The sequence below is a fragment of the Battus philenor genome, unplaced genomic scaffold, assembly GCF_028537555.1.
Source record: "Battus philenor isolate CCGP_79_NKW_IND1 unplaced genomic scaffold, ilBatPhil1.0.hap1 SCAF_6, whole genome shotgun sequence".
Classification (NCBI taxonomy): Eukaryota; Metazoa; Arthropoda; class Insecta; order Lepidoptera; family Papilionidae; genus Battus; species Battus philenor.
The window spans coordinates 14,521,021-14,539,438 of record NW_027181726.1 but is presented as its reverse complement, the minus strand read 5'-3'; the positions used below and the strand labels follow the sequence as shown (position 1 = coordinate 14,539,438).

The 18,418-nt window shown below is 34.3% G+C and overlaps 2 protein-coding genes across 2 annotated transcripts; both read left to right on the top strand.

Annotated features, from left to right (window-relative positions):
* Positions 1-7,540: 7,540 nt before the first annotated feature.
* Positions 7,541-7,918, top strand: LOC137930382 (germ cell nuclear acidic protein-like). The gene has a single exon (XM_068773625.1). The coding sequence runs from the start codon at positions 7,541-7,543 to the stop codon at positions 7,916-7,918; it is 378 nt and encodes a 125-aa protein (XP_068629726.1).
* A 6,441-nt stretch (positions 7,919-14,359) lies between these two features.
* Positions 14,360-17,995, top strand: LOC137930152 (23 kDa integral membrane protein-like). The gene is made up of 5 exons (XM_068773290.1): positions 14,360-14,422; positions 15,057-15,245; positions 15,737-15,907; positions 16,550-16,789; positions 17,900-17,995. The coding sequence occupies exons 1-5, from the start codon at positions 14,360-14,362 to the stop codon at positions 17,993-17,995; spliced, it is 759 nt and encodes a 252-aa protein (XP_068629391.1).
* The last annotated feature ends 423 nt before the right edge of the window (positions 17,996-18,418 follow it).

The window sequence follows — 18,418 nt, the reverse complement described above, 5'->3', positions numbered from 1 at the left end:
TGGCCACCATGTCCACAATACTTTTGAGTGTTGTTCATGTTCGTTCGATTTCAAATTTGAAAAAGGAAGGCCTCGGTCATGTGATCGCTGCCATTGTGTTAAATTTGTGTAAATTAATAATTTATGCGTATGTGTAAATACACCGTCTTAAAGTCCATTCTTTTAATAAACATATCCATTGTTGGTAACTACATTCAATTTAAAGTTACGAGTATTCTATACGCCCCTGATTTGAGATGTGTCCACAGCAAACTTTAACCTTTAATAACCTAGAGTTTCAATTTTGATACCAATCTTTTAAACCGAATGTTTACATTACTATTAGTTTTTTTTATAGGTTGGCTGTACGTATTTTACTGTTGTATAATATTCTTTCCAACATCTAGACCCTCAAGCAAACACAGTAATATTAAAAAAAAATCACTTTCGTAAATCAGGCTACTAAGGGTTAAATGTTTTTAGAGTTACCAGGCGCAAATGGAACACCTTTGTCCTGGACACTTGGGTTCTCACTCCATACGCATTTGGAATTCCAATTTAAGTGTCCAGGTGGGTTAAACCTTGACTTGATTGACTGTCGTCGTCACATTAATTCTTCACACTCCAAAAGAAGTTTTGGGAAGAATCTTTAGTTAATTAGTTTGTTATTATTCTTTATTGCACGCGCTAGAAAATATATACATAGTTGCATAATAGCAAAGTGAAAAGTACAATGGGCGATCTTATAACACGAGACAATTTCTTAAAGCCAACCACAGTATGAAAAGAGTAGAAGCATAAATAATGGACAGTTAACGTGTACGTATATACAAAACATACATATAAGCAAATATACATAATATTAGCATATAATAGCTTATATACTTATAATAAATACGGTATAATACATAATTAAAAATACAATAATAAATTAAAACATCAATCTGGCTTGCCTCAGAAATAAAAACGAAATTAATTCGCTTAATATTATTTAAGAAGAGTCCGTTGAGGAGATTCTAAATATGAATACTGAAGCAATAGTTCAAAAGAATTGACTCGATTATTTTTAGTAACATTTTAATAGGAAATTAAAATTAAATACATAAAATAAGTAAAAATCGAAACAGAACACAATTTTTTTCTAATGCAAATTAGTAAAAATTATTCATCGACTATGTTACAAAGCTCAAAACTCGTGAACGGTTCTTTAAAACAACAATTTTTTTTTTAATTTTCCTTAAATCATAACAAAAGTCAAAACAATTTCAATGAAAAAAAAATATTAAAATTGTTAGAGTACTTAAATGAAATAGAAAACTTATTTTTTTATGTAATTGTTACTTATTTAAGATATTAAATCGTCAATAATAAATAAACCGTCAATTTTTAAATCGGTTCATTAAATTACTTTTACATTGGACTACTTCAAGGCTAGCTTTCGGCAGCACTATATCATTTGAGGAACTAATACTTGGAGCAGTGGTATCCCCGTGGTAGAGGACTGAAACTTGCGATCGTAGGTATATTTCACGCTTTGTGCATTGTCACTACCCAAAAACAAGTTTTCAGAGGATGGACAGCATCCTCTGCAAACTATAATAGTATACACCGATCGCCAACCAACCTGTCAAGAGTAGCGATTGTGGTATATCCCATCATCGATATCTTTGAAGAAAGCCTATTCCTTGTAGTGGGTGTAAAAGGGATAACGACAAGCTAAATATTTTGTTATATATATAAAGATTTAAAGAGTACATGGGGAAAAACCACGAGGAAAAATATTGTATATAAAATTAGAAATTGAAATTTAAGCACTTTCCTGTTGTCAGATTGATCTGAAATTTGGTACACACATTTAATTTAGATGACAATACAATATAATAAAATCAATAACATTATAAATCTAAGGTGGCCGCCGATACAAAATGGCGGATTACGTATTTTTCCTTTAACCCCCTCAATATGGGTATAAAATGAAAGGGCTACACTAGTAAAACACGATGATTATGTCAAAATTTAAAATTCAAGATGGACGCCGTTCCAATATGGCGGACTAGGTACATATTTTTCCACAACCACCACAATATGGGTATCAAAAAACCGTTTAACTTAAAAGTTTTTTAAATGTATTTTTATTTATGTACATAAAAACGTACTCACCTTCACAGTTTCGAACAACTAATGAATCCGCAGAGGTAATTCAGCTGCATATATACTCGGCAAGTGCAATTAACAAAAAAGGTAAACCATATGCATCTGTTGGTGTGTATCTTTTGAGGTAATTCCCGCGGTATACCTAATCTCGGAGTTCGTTCGAGATACAAGTCTGATGTTAATTCTTCGTGACCGGTTTACATAATTAGATGAATCCGTGCGCGATTTTTTTTTAAATAATTTAATAATGGTGATAGTCTGGTGTCTCTTTTAATTATTTATCTATCACCATATACAGTGTTTAGGTGTGAAACGATTTAAAGGAGTGAGTGTATATATAGCACATTTTTTTTTTAATATTGTGTCACCTATAAGATAACACATAATAGAACCATTATTAATACAGTAACTTTTATTGTACTTATTTGTACAGCTGAAGTATCTTAATAAATAAATAAATTAATACATTTGTCAGTAAAAAGTTTTAAAGCTTTTACAAATATTTTTAATCAGTGAAATGATAACTTTTTTATTTATTTTCAGTTAGAGTGTGACAGACCATTAACATCTGGTAATACAAAGTCTATAGGAATAGATAGTAGACAATAAATAATAATAAATAATTTTAATATGCAATAATCAAATTTTTAAAGTCGATGATATATATCAGTTACCAATGATTTTTTAGACAGGATATACATATTAATTGACAGCCAATGAGATATACATTCACCTCTTTAAACCTTGTACACCTATAACCGATCATTCTGTATTTTTGAGGACTGGAAAGTAACAAAATCTCGAAATCGAAATTTTAAACAACACATAGGAATAATAACTCCTTGGAGCTTCCGCTTGTGTAAGCAAAGAACTTGGAAGCTCTTAAATGTATTATAAACAGTTCTTGATTAAACGCCTCCATTATTGTGCTTTTTTAAATCCTGTGGCGCTGTAAATGCCAACCGGCTACCATTTGTCACGAACGAAAATACAGTAATACCCCGCTTTACGCGACCCCGTTATACGCGGTTTCACTATAACGCGAATTGCAAATTTCGCGCTCAAATGCGTAGAATTACGCGAAAGAGTGTATATAAATATAATGAGTCATCAACCTCTCTATGGTGTCTTGACCATCTGTCAAACAATTAAAAACAGCGTTGGGTGTTATGAACGTATTTTACTAGAACGTTACCCAAAAGACAATAGATGTATTTTTCCGTAAAAAACATAGGGTATGTATTGCATAAAGTGTTCCTAGAATTAAAGTGATTGATTAAAATGATTTGTATTTTTTTGTAATAATTTTTGACTATGTTTAATCATAAAAAATCCAAAAAAAAATCGCGTTAACTGAAATTCGCCTATAACGAAATTTCAGTTAACGCGATTTTTTTTGGAACGTATCCTTCGCGTAAAGCGGGGTATTACTGTATAAGAGTATCTTTTTCTTCTTTTTAGCCGATAGATGCCCAATGCAAGATATAGGACTTTCCCAAAGATTGTTACTATGACCGGTCCTGCGTTTTGCGTCTTGCGCAGTCAGCGACTTCCCGCCATCTTAACAGTGCTGTCAATCCACATAACAGGAGCTTATCTACGTCGTTTCTCGTGGTGGCTACTCGAAAAACTTTCGCCCCGACGACTATCGATTGCATTTGTCGATGTGCTCCACTTCTGTCATCTGATGTAGAATCCTCCGAGCTGCATCGGTAGCGCTGTATATTTGTCCTTTACCAGAACCAAAAGTATAATGCACTAATAAACTATCAAATCATGCCCACGCAAATTTAAAATCCAATTAAAACCCAATTTTTTACTTGTAAATTAAATCAGTTGGCGCCATTATAAATTTGTTTTTATTAGAGGTTCGTAGGAGAGAAATAAAAAAATCATAATTCCGACACAGAGTCGGACTTTCCTTCGCTGATTACTTATTTATTACGAGTGATTTAATTACATTATATTCAAGATTGATAACAGGTGGACACAAAGGGTTATAAAATGGACAGGACCACGAGGTAACAGAGCCAAAGGCAGACCTAATGCCAGATGGGCTGACGAGATCATGGCTACGGCAAGTCGCGGATGGTTTCAAGTTGCCAAAGGTCCCTAGGGGGTCCATACAAACTTAGTACAAAACTATCAAAACTTTTATTTAAAATTACTTATATTAAGTCAATTGTATGTTGTATTTGTGTATTGTATTATTATTATTATTTATTTTTATATTCAAGACACACTTGAATACGCAATGAATACATACGTTGTAAAGATCTATGTGGGATTCCCCCGAATAATGCCCGCAACTTTCACGTACAACTTCCACGAATTTCACTTAAAATTTATATTATGATGCACAAAGTTAAATATTATAAAAGAGAGGGTCTCATAAACACACATAAATTTTTAATTTCATTTACATCGACTACCTGTTGTTTGTTAATATGTTTTACGATTTTATTGTCTTCTTCTTGTCGCCCTCATTGCCTTTTATAGAAGTAACTTTATTCTTTCAAATCCAATCTCGGTAATTTTTTACACGTCAAAAAAACTTTTCTGGGTGATTTTAACCTTTTAGAGTTATTGTCTAAAATTGCGTTTTTAATGATCGCTACAGCAACCAGCCTTTGGGGAAGAACGTACAATTCATTCTTAGGTGACTTTTGCTTAGTAAAATGAATATATCTGTAATTTTGAAGTCATTAAACTTTTTGATTCTAGAGATATTGTGATGAGTCAGAACAAAGATGAAATCTCTCCGTAGAGTTTTGTCTAGGTAAAATCAATTCGAAATTTAATGAAAAAAAAAGTTATTTAAAAAACATAGAGTTTATTATAGTGCTTTTTGATACGCATCATAATTAGTTTTATTATCTGTTGTTTAAATAAATAATGTTGATGCGTTTTCAACCTGGGAAGCGACATACAAATGGTCGCCTGAAAATCGTGAATTTTCAAGATGGATGCCATCCATACACGCTTTGCCCTTGCCATTTATTAGAAAACTCAAGGCGTAATGGAAATTGTATTTTATCTTCTCACAAGAAATATTTACAAAGGATGATTTAAATTGTTAATGTCTTTCTCAAGTTATGGCGTGACTAAAGGAAATAGGGATTCTTTTTTATACATATATATTGTTTATTTTAATAATATTTTATATGCTAATATTTATTCTGCAGCTGAATCATTCAACCGTTTTGCTGACAAATAAAATTAGTACTTGATCGGACAACGGGGACTTGTCCGATCATGTTTGTCACATAAACAAATGATATATACAGAACACGTTCAAATTTTTTTTATCGGTCAAATAAACTAGTTGGCGCCATCATAAATGTATTAATAGCAGTGGAATATTAAAGAATAAAAAAAATCTTTGTCTAAATTTCCACTCCAGGGACGGACTCTACCTCGCTAAATATTTTAACTATTTATATTATAACAAATAGTTAATTTACCTTTTAATTTAGATTCGACTCAGTATGAAAAGAGTATTTATATTGTAAATTGATAACTGAATAATAATAAAAAACATAATGTACATTATTATATCTGAGACTAGCTATTCGCCGTCCACTTTGCTTACTTAATGAACGCTTCCTTTACCTTTAGGTGGGGTTTTGTAAAGTTCTCCTAGAGCTCTACTCGGCAAAAGATATCTTCTTCTCTTCTTTTCAGCCAATGGACGCCTACTGAAAGATATAGGCTGCCCACGTCTAGCGACTTCCCACGGTCTTAATTATATCGTCGGTCTACCTAATGGCCTGCCTACCCACGCCCCCTCTACCGGCTCGTGGTCGCCACCAGAGAAATTTTTGGCCCCGATCGCCACGAGCGATGTGCTTCACCTGCTGCCAATTCATACGCGCAATTCTTCGAATTACGTCATCTTGATTACTATGCGGATCCCCTCATTTCAGATTCGATCTCGCAGACAAACTCCGAGCAAAAGATATATATACTTCCTAATCCAAACGATCCCAGAGAAGAAAGAGAAAGTGATGAACATAGTTCCAACAACAGGCAGCCGCAAGAATCCTATATAACCATGTCTTACACCAAAGGCTTGGATATCTTGTACGCAGAACGTTTCCATCGAAAAATTGCAATAAACTTGGGTATTAATAACTAGCCGATGTCTGTGTAAATGACAACATCTTTAAGAAACATTATTGTGCATTATTAACCGTTCAAAATTAAATTAAATCGTATTTAGGTCGATGCAATTAGTTAATTTGGTTTTCGGCTGCGTCATTTCCTAATGAAAGGGTTTTTACATTTTTTTTTTGGACGAAATATTCTACAATTATGTCTTACATTTTACCATATAAAGTAAAATTCTGTAGATTCTAAGCTTTATGTAAGTATGTTTTTAATGTTAGCAACTTACAGAATAATTATGGTCGCCATTTTAATTTAGACAATGATTATGTGCCTCCGTTCCTGTAGCATTTCCTGCACTTGTAAGAAATTGACCGGATAGACTTTCCAATCTCTTGGGAGGTCTCGAAAGAATTTCATCATCACCATCACCCTCTTTTTAGCCACAGGACGTCAACTGCTGGACAAAGATTTTTTCAGTAGATTTATAATTAGAGCGACAGGAAGCGGCCAGCATTTATCGGTGCCCGACAACTTTGACCTCCTACGCTGTCCTTGCCTGTTTAGGTCTCCAATCCAGAATCTTAAGACCCCGACGGCTTTCTTTCTAAAATTATGCATCAAAAACGTAAATCTCGTTAATTATTATTTTTTTAAATACTTTCTCAATTTTGTTAACGAATAAAATTCTTTCATAATCACGTTACAATTTTTTTATCACGTACTCGTATTTGTTGGTATTGTCTATTTGATATTTTTATTCGTTTACATAATTTTAGCACAACATTATTAAAAAACATTGTTAAAAAGTTTTATAAGTACAACTTTTAGTGTAACAGCTAATTTATTGACCCAGAAAAAAAATTATCATTAAAGTGACTTTATTCTGCGCAGCTTATGATGATATAAATCTAATGGTAAACATTTGTAACGTGTCCGGAATAAAATAAATAAAAAAAACATCGCATCGGTCAAGAGATGTCGCCACGTCAAATGTCATACGAATGACAAAAAATAAGGTAAATCTTTTACGGATTACTTTTTAAATATTATTATAAAGATGTTATTTACGATTATTAACGACAAAATCTCGGTATAATTTGAAAGTCATGCGATATTCTTTAGTAATTGCTAGGGTCTATTCTATGAGACCGAACGGCACCGAATCAGCAATCAGCAGATTCGTAGATGAACGAAAGTAACCGATATAGTTTAGCGGATTGGCAAGATGGAGTGGCAGTAGGCGGGCCACATAATGCGCAAAACTGATGGCGGCTGTAGCGAAAAGGCCCACATCAAAATGACCCTGCCTGATGATGATGATGATGGTGGTGGTGATGATGACAGTGATAATAATGATGATGATGATGACAGCGATAATGATAATGGCGATGATGATAGCGATAATGATTATGGTGATGATGACAGCGATAATGATGATGGTGATGATAACAGTGATAATGACGATGTTAGTGATGATGATGATGATGATGATGACAGTGACGATGGTGGTTGTAATGATGACAACGATCAGGGGGGTGGTGATGGCGATGACAGTGATAATAATGATGATGACGACGACAGAGATAATGATGATGATAATGATGATGGTGGTGGTGGTGGTGATGACGATGATGATTATATTGATGTTGAATTGCATCATAGTCAACACAATTAAATTTTCTTTTAACACTTATTATCCCTAACGACTTGGAGATCGCCTCAATCACCCCGTATTGATGGTCTATATTTTTTGAACTGACATATAAAAATAATATTATAAGCACTATGGATGCTAAAGGAAATCTATAAAATTCGATTGTAATTCAAACGGCGTGCAGATACAGCTGAGAAACCCCAAAGAACATTCTCGAACGTATTTCCTTGTGTCCTTCTAACAAAATGTGACTTTCAAAAGATCATAAATATAAATAGTTTGTAGTTCATATTGTGTTCGTTTTATTTACAGCAAGTAATAATATATATATTTGCTATTGTAATTGCAAGACATATCACCTACACACACCAATACGTCGACTGTTGAATGTGGTCTTCCGTAGATTTTCAATAAGACCAGAAAATGTTTCCGACAATCCTAAGGTCATCTTTTCAACACGTGGGTGGACGTCCTTTGCTGCCTTTATCAATCCGTAGTTTCCACTCCAGAACCCCAAGACCTTGACGACGAATTCCGCAACGAGAAAGTTTTTCCTGAGCACTCGGCTTATAGCGGGTTGGATTGAGGAGGACACGGTTCTTGTCCAGATGTTCACGGGATATGGGAGATTCTCTGAGTATTGTTCATTTGTTCTGTGAGCTATGTATTTATTCATTACTCCAAGATATTTTATGTGCTTAGTTTCATATAAATCTCTATTTCTATTCTAAATCTTAAACGTAAAGCAAAAGAAAAACAACGTCCATTCTTCATATATTACAATACAATCCAAAGAGTTGTACAAAAAGCAATTTTTTTCGTGGCAACGCTCTTAATCTAGTTCATTAGGAGGATAACTAATATTCTAAACAATTACATCATCGGTTACTTTGTAATTTTCCTGCAATATAAGGAAGATAATAAATAAAGATGTAAATTAAAACTAAAACATATTTGAGTTAGAAATTTTCCTCTGTATGTATAATCACCGTCACAGCAATTCTAATCCCAATGAAATTTATTTCGGTAGATTAATTAGTTTAAAATTTGGTTTATTAACAGAGTTTAGGAAACAAGAAATACGTCCAATATTTATTTCGTGGAAAAATGTTACACAATTTATATTCACGACATGAAACAATCAACTTGAGATCGTTGGCCCCTTACGGTGGAATCCCCTCGTTTCTCTCCCTTTTGTCGTCATACATAATATTGGTAGCCTTTATGGTTATATAATAAAAGAGTTCTACATATTTTAATTAATTTTTTAGGCATTGGAATTTGCACTCCTATTATTGGGAATTATGTGAAAAAATATACGATAAGTCGGTGAGGTTTTTTGCATCGTACTTATTATTTTCATAACATTTGAATTTCCACTCCAAGGCCGAACTCTACCTTGCTAATTATCTCATAGTTTTTATTCTATTCTATTCTATTCTTTCAATAAGTTAATTTATCTTATAATTTAGACAGGTCTTGGCATGAAAAAAGTATTTATATTTTATACATACATATCAGTATTTTATAATTAAAACCATAATATATATTTCTATATCTGAGACTAAATGTTTTCCGCCCCCTTCGCGAACTTACTGAACACTTCCTTAGCCCCCACTATGGGAGGAATTTTATAAAAACGGTTTCTGTCTGCAAAAGATATCTTTTCTTCTTTTCAGTAGATGGATGCCCACTCATAGGCCTCCTCTAAAGATCGCTATCATGATCGGTATTGTGCTGCTCGTGTCTAGTGACTTCCCTCGACCTTAACTATGTCGTTGGTCCACTTAGTGGGAGGCCTTTCCACGCCGCATCACCGGCTCGTGGTCGCCACTCGAGGAGAACCTTTCGGTCTCAACTCCCACCGGTTGCAAGAACGGTATGCTTCGCCCGCTGCCATTTCAGACGAGAAATTCTTCGAGCTATGTTCATGATCTTGGTTCTTCTGCGGAGTCCCTCATTTTTTATTTCGATCTATATTAATAAAATAATCGTGTACGCTTATAAAATTTATCTGTAATATCGCCAATGAAATATATTTATTATTAAAAAATATATTAAACTACTGTCTCTTTATCACATTTGTTTTTATGTGCACGATGTAAATTGACGTAGATTTTGTAAAAACCCATATCTGAGAGCAAAATGCAAAATACCAGTATTTTCTTTAACCAATGTTTTCCTCGTTACAATATGTAATATTATGTATAAGTTTTATCCTGCTAATGTTCCCATTGTTGGGACAGAAGTATCTAGAGAGGGGTCAAGCACCGTTATCTAACAGGTTGTGGTTAATACCTTGACTAAGGGAAGGTGCAACCTAACACTTCTGCAGAGGACTATCTACTTAAAGGGGCTTATAATATCATAGTATATGTACTTGTGAATAACAGTCAGTTGAGATAAGCCTAACGATCGTGCCGTTAAGAGACTGCTGTTGGTGGTAGGTGAAAGAAAACAGCAACTCGGCAACAGAAGAAAAATATATTAATTTAATTAAAATGGGTAGTGGGCAGAAGGCCTGGCCTGGATCCCACGCCACTTGAGATGTCCCTGCCAAGGGTTGAACGATTTTTTGCTGTATTGCGATTTATGAGATGTTTCTCGTGTTTATATTTTTTGGTAAAAATTTTAACTAAGATTTATGGGACGTTAACTTGCAAAGTACACGATAAAGAGGTCAATAGTCGAGTCCAAATTAGGTAGGTAACGTTTTGAAAAATACGACACATTATCTCGTTATATCTCTCAGTTCTTAAAGATCTTGGTGTACCACGCCTTACTGGCAAACACATAGTTGCCTGGCCCGCATTCAAGTGGGGGTGGTCAGGAAAGCCCCGTGACGCTTCTCACCTAATAGTCCTCGCTTCGCAAGCCTACGTCACTCCATTCGCTAAACTATACACGTACACAGGTATAGTCCATCTTTGAAGAGAAGTCATCGATGTTACTGGAATTCGATACAGAGTAATTTTTTAGTTCACAGACCTCTGTTTACGTGAGCCTAATTTTCATAAAGCTGCATAAAGATTAAAACGGCTAGCAGCATAACGTGAATTACATGAAATTCACAGTTGAGGCTATATGCTCAGTATTTCTCTACAATTTCGATTCAACAAGGCCTTTAGGTGCTGGAGTGGGTACCATATCCACAACACTAAATGCAGGTCGCTCCAACTGGAAACCTTTTGGGGAGGCATATGTAGAAATGTAGCATTTGTTTTATTATAATTATAAGCACGCATATAGATGTGTGAAATTAGAATTAAATTCATCTGGTATTTAAAAAAATGTTAATTTAATTCGTTAACCATTTTTATAGTAAATCTAAATACTCTAGATCTAAGACACAAGATGGCGTTATAAAAACATTAAAAGTACCTTAAATTGTACTGCAATTAAGGTGTGAGGAACCGATCTAATCTCTCAATAACGTTGTATATAAATATTTGTGGCTGTACGTATTTATTGTAAAAAATTAAACCTATTTGACATTTATTGTTATTGTTATTTTTGTTATAAAGACTACGCCAAACAAAGTTTTTAAAAACTAAATCTGCTAGTTAAAACACTGGCCGCCATTTTGTTTTTGTATAATTTTAAAAACTATTATATTTAATATTCATCATCTAAGTTAAATGATATTTAATGGATTATCCAGGGAGTAATGGAGATGGATGTGCTCGAAGCTTTGCTGTAGAATCGACTCGGAAAAGAGTAGAGCCGCAAAGGAATCCTGGTTATCGATGAGGCTCGAGGAGTTGCTCGTCTGTTATGACGGTGCTTACGATCGTTGGGGCCTAAAAGTTCTCGAGTGGTGACCTTGAGCCAGTAGAAGCTGTGTGAGCACCAGTGGAACCGGAGTGAGCGTCTATCAGCGGACGCGACGATCATGTTAATGATGATGATGATAGATTACTAAATCAAAGTTTCTTAAATCATAACAATTATCACTTGTAACATAATTACAATATTAATAAGCTCTGCTACAAACTAAATGAAGTAAGGTTTACTGTTATATATTTATTTATAAATATCTTTTCATTTCTACACTAATACACAGAGTAAAAAGGTACCATAGTGACCGTTTCTATAAGTAACAGATCGATACTCATTATTAAATTGTGACGAACCACAGAAAGGTGCATTTCACAATGCAACTATAAAACAAAACCACACAAGTTTAGTCCTAATACTTATAGTACTAGATCCATGCAATGTGCACGTAAATGTGGCTTTTTAATCAATGCAAAATTAAAACAAGGGTGTAAGTTACCATCATTAGTTAACGCAAACTAAGCTTTATTGTAAAAGATTAAGGAACAATTTAGAATTTAAAATACCACGGACAAAGACAACAGAAGACAAAACGGTACGTGGGTAAAAATACATCTGGATTCTCACGATCTAATTTACTATGATTGGTGAAAGTAAAGAACTACCTTTGACGCTCTAAGTTAAGAATATTTAAGTGAGAATTACATTAGACACATATGAAGTCAATAAGCGGACATGTAAATAATAAAATACATTAAAAGCCTTTTTGACATGTCAAAAATATCTTAGTGTCTACGTATATATTAATCAGGTAATATACTCGTACACTTGTAAAGATGGCAAATACAGGACGGTTTAGTAACTTACAAAAAGGCATTTCTTTTTTTAGGTTGCTAACGAAGGTTGTTGGCGTTTTAGTTATTGCTCGGGATTTCTTTGCAAAATCAAATTAGGTATCACAAGATCTGCAGATGAACGAAAATAAAAGCTCAGCGGATTGGCCAGTTGAAATGGCAGTTGGCATATTTCATAGCACCCAGAACGCGGTAGAGATCACGAACTGATATCGCAGCGTAGAACGACCACCACCAACGGGGATATTGGAAGACTTTGGAGAGGAATAAAACGATGATAAATATAAATAGTTATTGAATGGGCAGACACTTTTCACTCTCAGTTATTTCCCGGAATAACAAATACAAAATTACATTTGGAATATCGAACTAAGTGAACTAAGGTCTCATCAATCTAATAACTTAAGTTTATTCAGCCTAGAAAAAAAGGCTCAGGAAAATAGATCTTTAATCCTCAGTCCATTCATGCCTTAAGTCAAACTTTAACCATTTAAGGAATATAAATTTAATACACCTATTTATCATGTACATCGTATTAGTACTTAATAGGTCGTACATAAATTTTAAGTGACATGGTTTAAATAATCGATCACTTAAATTGTTCAGATTCCTCGACATGTCACAAAAGATATTTCACGGAGGGATTCGTTCCAATCGTGGCCTTCGTAACGGGTTATATTTTTCCTTGACTAACACTTTAGTTAGCTAATTTTTATTTGTTTATGTATAATTATTATTAGCTGAATTTCGAGGAATGTTGTAAATACATTTTTTTAAACACACAGAGTTAGGTTTTGACTGCTAAATTAACCTAAGAAATAATTTTTCAACGTTTTATCTCACTTTATTTACATGAAATTATAAAGTGGTTTGTTATTTGAATATGTCACTTATTACGGGCCTCATAAGGCTCGAGGTCACCCAGAGAAAAATAGAGGGCTATGCTCGGAGTTTCGCTGCGAGGTCGAATCAGAAATGACGGGATCCACAAAAGAACCAAGATCACCGAGGTGGCTCCAAGAACAGTTCGTCTGAAATGGCAGTTGGGAGGGGGTGAAGGGGAGGGGTGTAGGGGAGGGGTGTAGGGTGAGGGATATAGCCGTTGGGTCCGAAGGGTTTTCAAGTGACGACCGCAAGAAGGTAGACCGTCGTAGATACGCTGGTGGTTTTGGTTGTTTGAGCACTCTATTTTTGATTTAAAATTTTTATTTTTTCATAGTGTTAGACTAGCTCAATACGAATAGTTTAATGAAAGGGCATTCTACTGTAATTTCTTAATTCATAAATAATTCAAAATCTTTTTTTCCGACCTGAAGTATAGAGGAAAGACGACCTTCCCTAATTTAGCTGATAAATTTAAACATTATTTTCACCACTTTTATAAATGTAATGGCAATTGTGCACGATATTATACACCGGTATATGTTCCTGAATTATCAAGTCGTAAATTTAAAAAGTTTGACAAATAAAAACTTGTATAAAATCGTGTAAGTAATCCTCTGGAATTAACTGTGTTTCACAAAAAACACGTCTAAATTTGTTATGGGTTCTTCTCAGTGTAGGATATGCTTAGAAACCTCGTAGTTTTAAGTTTAAGGATGCTAATAAAGATAAGATCAATTTGATTGTAGATTCTATTTAATTATGTTCTTCTTACATTCATCTCATGACTTGTACAAGTATTGTATATATCTAAAATAATTAATAGTTCCCGCTTCGCTTATGAATGAGTACGTATACATTATTGACCGTCGTCGAATCATTTCATGATCGATATCCAGGTCATTTAACGTGGACGCTCCCCTGGCACCGGACATCCGGACATCCCACCATGAAGCCTAGAAGTCTTCGTTGCTGTAAATTCTTCCTTACCTTCTTCAACATCGTATGCATTGTGAGTATTGTCATTATAAATGCCTACAGTTTTATTGATCGTTGTGATATTTTTAGCTCCTTTGTGAACTGTATGTGATATTTGTGACTCTTTACTCACATATCGTTTATTCTTTTATCAAATAAGCGTTTAATCTTTTGTAACATAGAAAGTTAAAGTAAAGTCGAATATATCTTATTATTTTATATCTTTGTCGCTTTTTTGCCTCAAGTACTGTATTAATAAATCTTCTGATTCTTCGCAAATGCAAAAACAGTGAGTCTACAAGAAAAGAAAATTAAAAAAGAATAAAAAGAGATGATATCCAATCAATTTAATACTTCTAAATATATAATACGCTCGCGTGTAGACGTCAATATGTTTAATAAATAATTTATATACAATTTTGTATGTGGCTTTATTTTGTACCTCTTCGTCCCTCCACTTCCCTCCTATCTCACCTCCTTCCCCCTTCCACTTTTCTCCTACCGCTGTCCCGATCGTTCTTCAATATCTCCCTTTCCTTGTTCTACTTTCAAATGTGTTTTTTGATGTCAGTTTTCATTCTGTACTTCTGTTTTTTTCTCTTTTCCAACCTCATTTTCATCTTTATCTTTGTAAGCGGTGTGTGCGAGTATACATGTCTTTATTATAGCTCTTCGGTCTGGTGCTGATGGGGATTTGCGTGATGAACATTCGTGATCGGAAGGCCCGTCCTGAGCAGCAGTCGATGATCTCCCGTGGGGTACTTTCCTTTCTGCTGACCCTGGGCTTGGCGATGGTTGTGAGTTCAGTGCTTGGCTGCGTCGGCGCTCTAAAAGAAAACATCAAGATACTTTATGTGGTGCGCATTACTATAACTATATTAAGATGTAGCTAATTTTGGCATTTTATATTTATCATCTTTTATACTTTTGCTTAATAATCAGTCTTTGTTACATAAGTGATAATAGGAACAGGATGTTCACTCTATTATAAGTGTCACAATATTATAAACACGCGTTTAATGTTCTCATTGTTTATATTCAAGTCTTTACCTTCAGATAGGGTTGTCACTTCCGTATAGTAACATAAGTAGAGGACAAAGTTAGACGCTCGGGGAACCCCGGTTTCGCGAGCTATGTTGGAAATGGCGTTATTTTAACAATATCGGAATGTACAGTTCTTTAGATAGTCACGTATATGTATGTAATATATTTAATTTGTAATTTAATATGGTTTATTTATCAATTGAAACACAATAATGTAAGCATTGCAGCCAAATGGTTCTCCTTTCTTCATCCAACTATAACTAATGACAAATTATTAAAATTACCCATCTTGACTTTGGACCAGCACTCCTGCTTCTTCCTTTTCCTTGCGGTGGTAGAAGTGGTGGTGGGTATAGGTGGGGCGATGCTCACCGCTGGGATGAAAGACAACAGCGAACTTCGCTCTTACTTCTACAAAAATACGACAGTACAAGACGAATCAAATCACGCTTTCTGGGATCGTATGCAGTCTGAGGTGAGTTGTTTATGGCTTTTACTAATGCGGTATCGCTATTTACGGCTGCAATGTGCAGAAATTTATTATTACAAAAAAATTCTCTACTATATTTTGACTTTCAAGAATGTGTTTTTTTTTTAAACTGTTGATTTTTTTTTTAAGATGTCAGTAAACATTTGTTGAGTCACCTTAGACATTCTCAAACTAATAAACGGTTTTTCAACAAAAATATTTCTCTTAATTTCAAAATAAAACATCTAGCTTTACTTTTAGCTATAGTTGAAGTAAATTTAAACTCTTATATGATAATTGACTAAAGTAAAAAATACTTTAATTAATAGTAGGTTGTGGAGCAAGTTTTTTACGTATTATGCTTTATAGTTAAAAAGTAATAGTAATTATAGCCGTCGGTTTCATGAGCGATGTGCTGTTAGGTTGAAAGGTATCAGTAGACCGCCAGCCGGTAGACGCAGTGTAGGCAGACCCTCTACTAAATAGACCGAAGACATAGACAATGTCTCGGGAAGAGAAATATCTACCAAAACCATTAGTGGCATCAGCAAATATATTATATAACTCTTTGAAAATACCTTCAAAACAATTACTTCTCTGATCTGGTCTGCTTGAGCATACAACGTAATTTTTACATTTCATATTTAGAATCGGTGCTGTGGTGTCGATGGTCCTCGCGATTATGAGTTCCTACACCGCGACATACCAATGTCTTGCTGCCCTCTCACTCACCCTCTAAGAGAAGGAGGGGCTAGACGACACCTTCACGCCTCCTGCATCGCTGAGAAAACGTACTACACGAGAGGGTGCGATGATGTCTTGCGTGAAAAGAAGATGATGAAACGCAGTATATTCACTACCTCTGGCACCGTATTCATTTTAATTCAGGTAATCTGATTTTGTTATTTTTAATTACTGAATGCATTCGCATTTCGTTGGATAGTGTAATAAAACCAGACATAATCCAGGAATAATTAAAAAGATTTCTTTTGAGACTACTGTAACTAGGTAACATTTCATCACCTTTTGTCGATAAACAATATAGGAAATGTTACTGAATTTTTATACTACTAAATTGCCTGTTGGAGCAAGTCAAAGTGGACTGATGATCTTGTTAAGGCGTTAGAAGACGTTGGACGCAAGTTGCTTCGAATGGAAATCTAGGAGCGAAGCCTTTGTCCAGATGGACGTCTAAGAGCTGAAATGAGATAATGGTTGTGACTGAATTTAGTTAGTTCCTGAAAATAATTATCAACTGCACAACAAAATTAGATGGATAGACGAGCTTGTTAAAGTCATCAGAAGACGTTGGATACAACCAACCGGTGTTTTAGAAATCAATTGGGGAGACCTATGTATAGCAATGGACATCTTATCTCTAAAATGATGATGATCAGTTTTAAGTCAATGCGACGAACGATTTAAATGCTACTGAGAGCGAACTACGGCTTCGGCTGTCATTTGGTAAAGTTTTTTTATTCTCTCGTTCAACCCCTGTCATGGGTGTGTAGTGTCTTTATTTACATTGTAATTTTCCTAGTAATTTAAAATCATTTTCATACTCATCATTTTTATTCTTTCTTTCAACTTTCTTTCAACATTCATAATATCTTTCATTCCTTTCCGTACTTTTCTTCCATTCTTCGCCGCTCTTTGTTCGCCTACCCTCCAGAACAATTTATTTATTCTTAATTCTTATTTGCTTACTATTTATACCGCACTTAATTTACTTTTCTAATGTCACAGCTATTTTATCACTATTGTTAATTATTTTCATTATTCTATTTCTTTTTTATTCATTTAAGATTTTTATAGTTTTCCCTATTACCTTTTTGCAGAACTCCAAATAGCTCTGTCGACAATTCTCTGTACTCACAAGTGAGGTGACGTTCTCCTTCTCTATTATCTCTATTGATGGTATTCTGCATTTGAAAAGGTTAAAGTGTTCAATTTTTAGGGCACTTGAGAAAGTACCCTTTGATTTTGGTTTGATTTCAGTGTGCCTGCGTAATGCTTTCGGGTTATATGATCAGATTAATCAGGATCGAGCGCCGAAAACTGCAGCACAATTTGCAAGCACACTTCGAAAGTTAAGTAAGATAAACATAACCATATATAAGCACCGATGACAACTTAATATATATTTAAATCATAGGGAGAAACAGAAATTTTACACATTTACTATGTTATACTTTATATATTGTGTTGTAACTAAGTTCACTTATAAAAATAATATTTAAAAATCATTATTGTTTATGTATTATTCATAAAATAATGGAAGGAATGAAATTTTTTTTAACAATCACATCGACAAGGTTTTTAAAAAACACATTTGCAAGTTTACTATGCAGTATACACCTGTTTTAACCATCGCCATTTCTTTGCGAAGCTTTAATTCTGTGTTTTCGGAGAACTTAAGAAGGCTCTGCTGTAGTTTTCCTCATAGAAAACATCACAAGGCGAAAAATCCGGACTTTATGTTAATCATTTAATGAACCTTCTCTTCGATATCTAGTA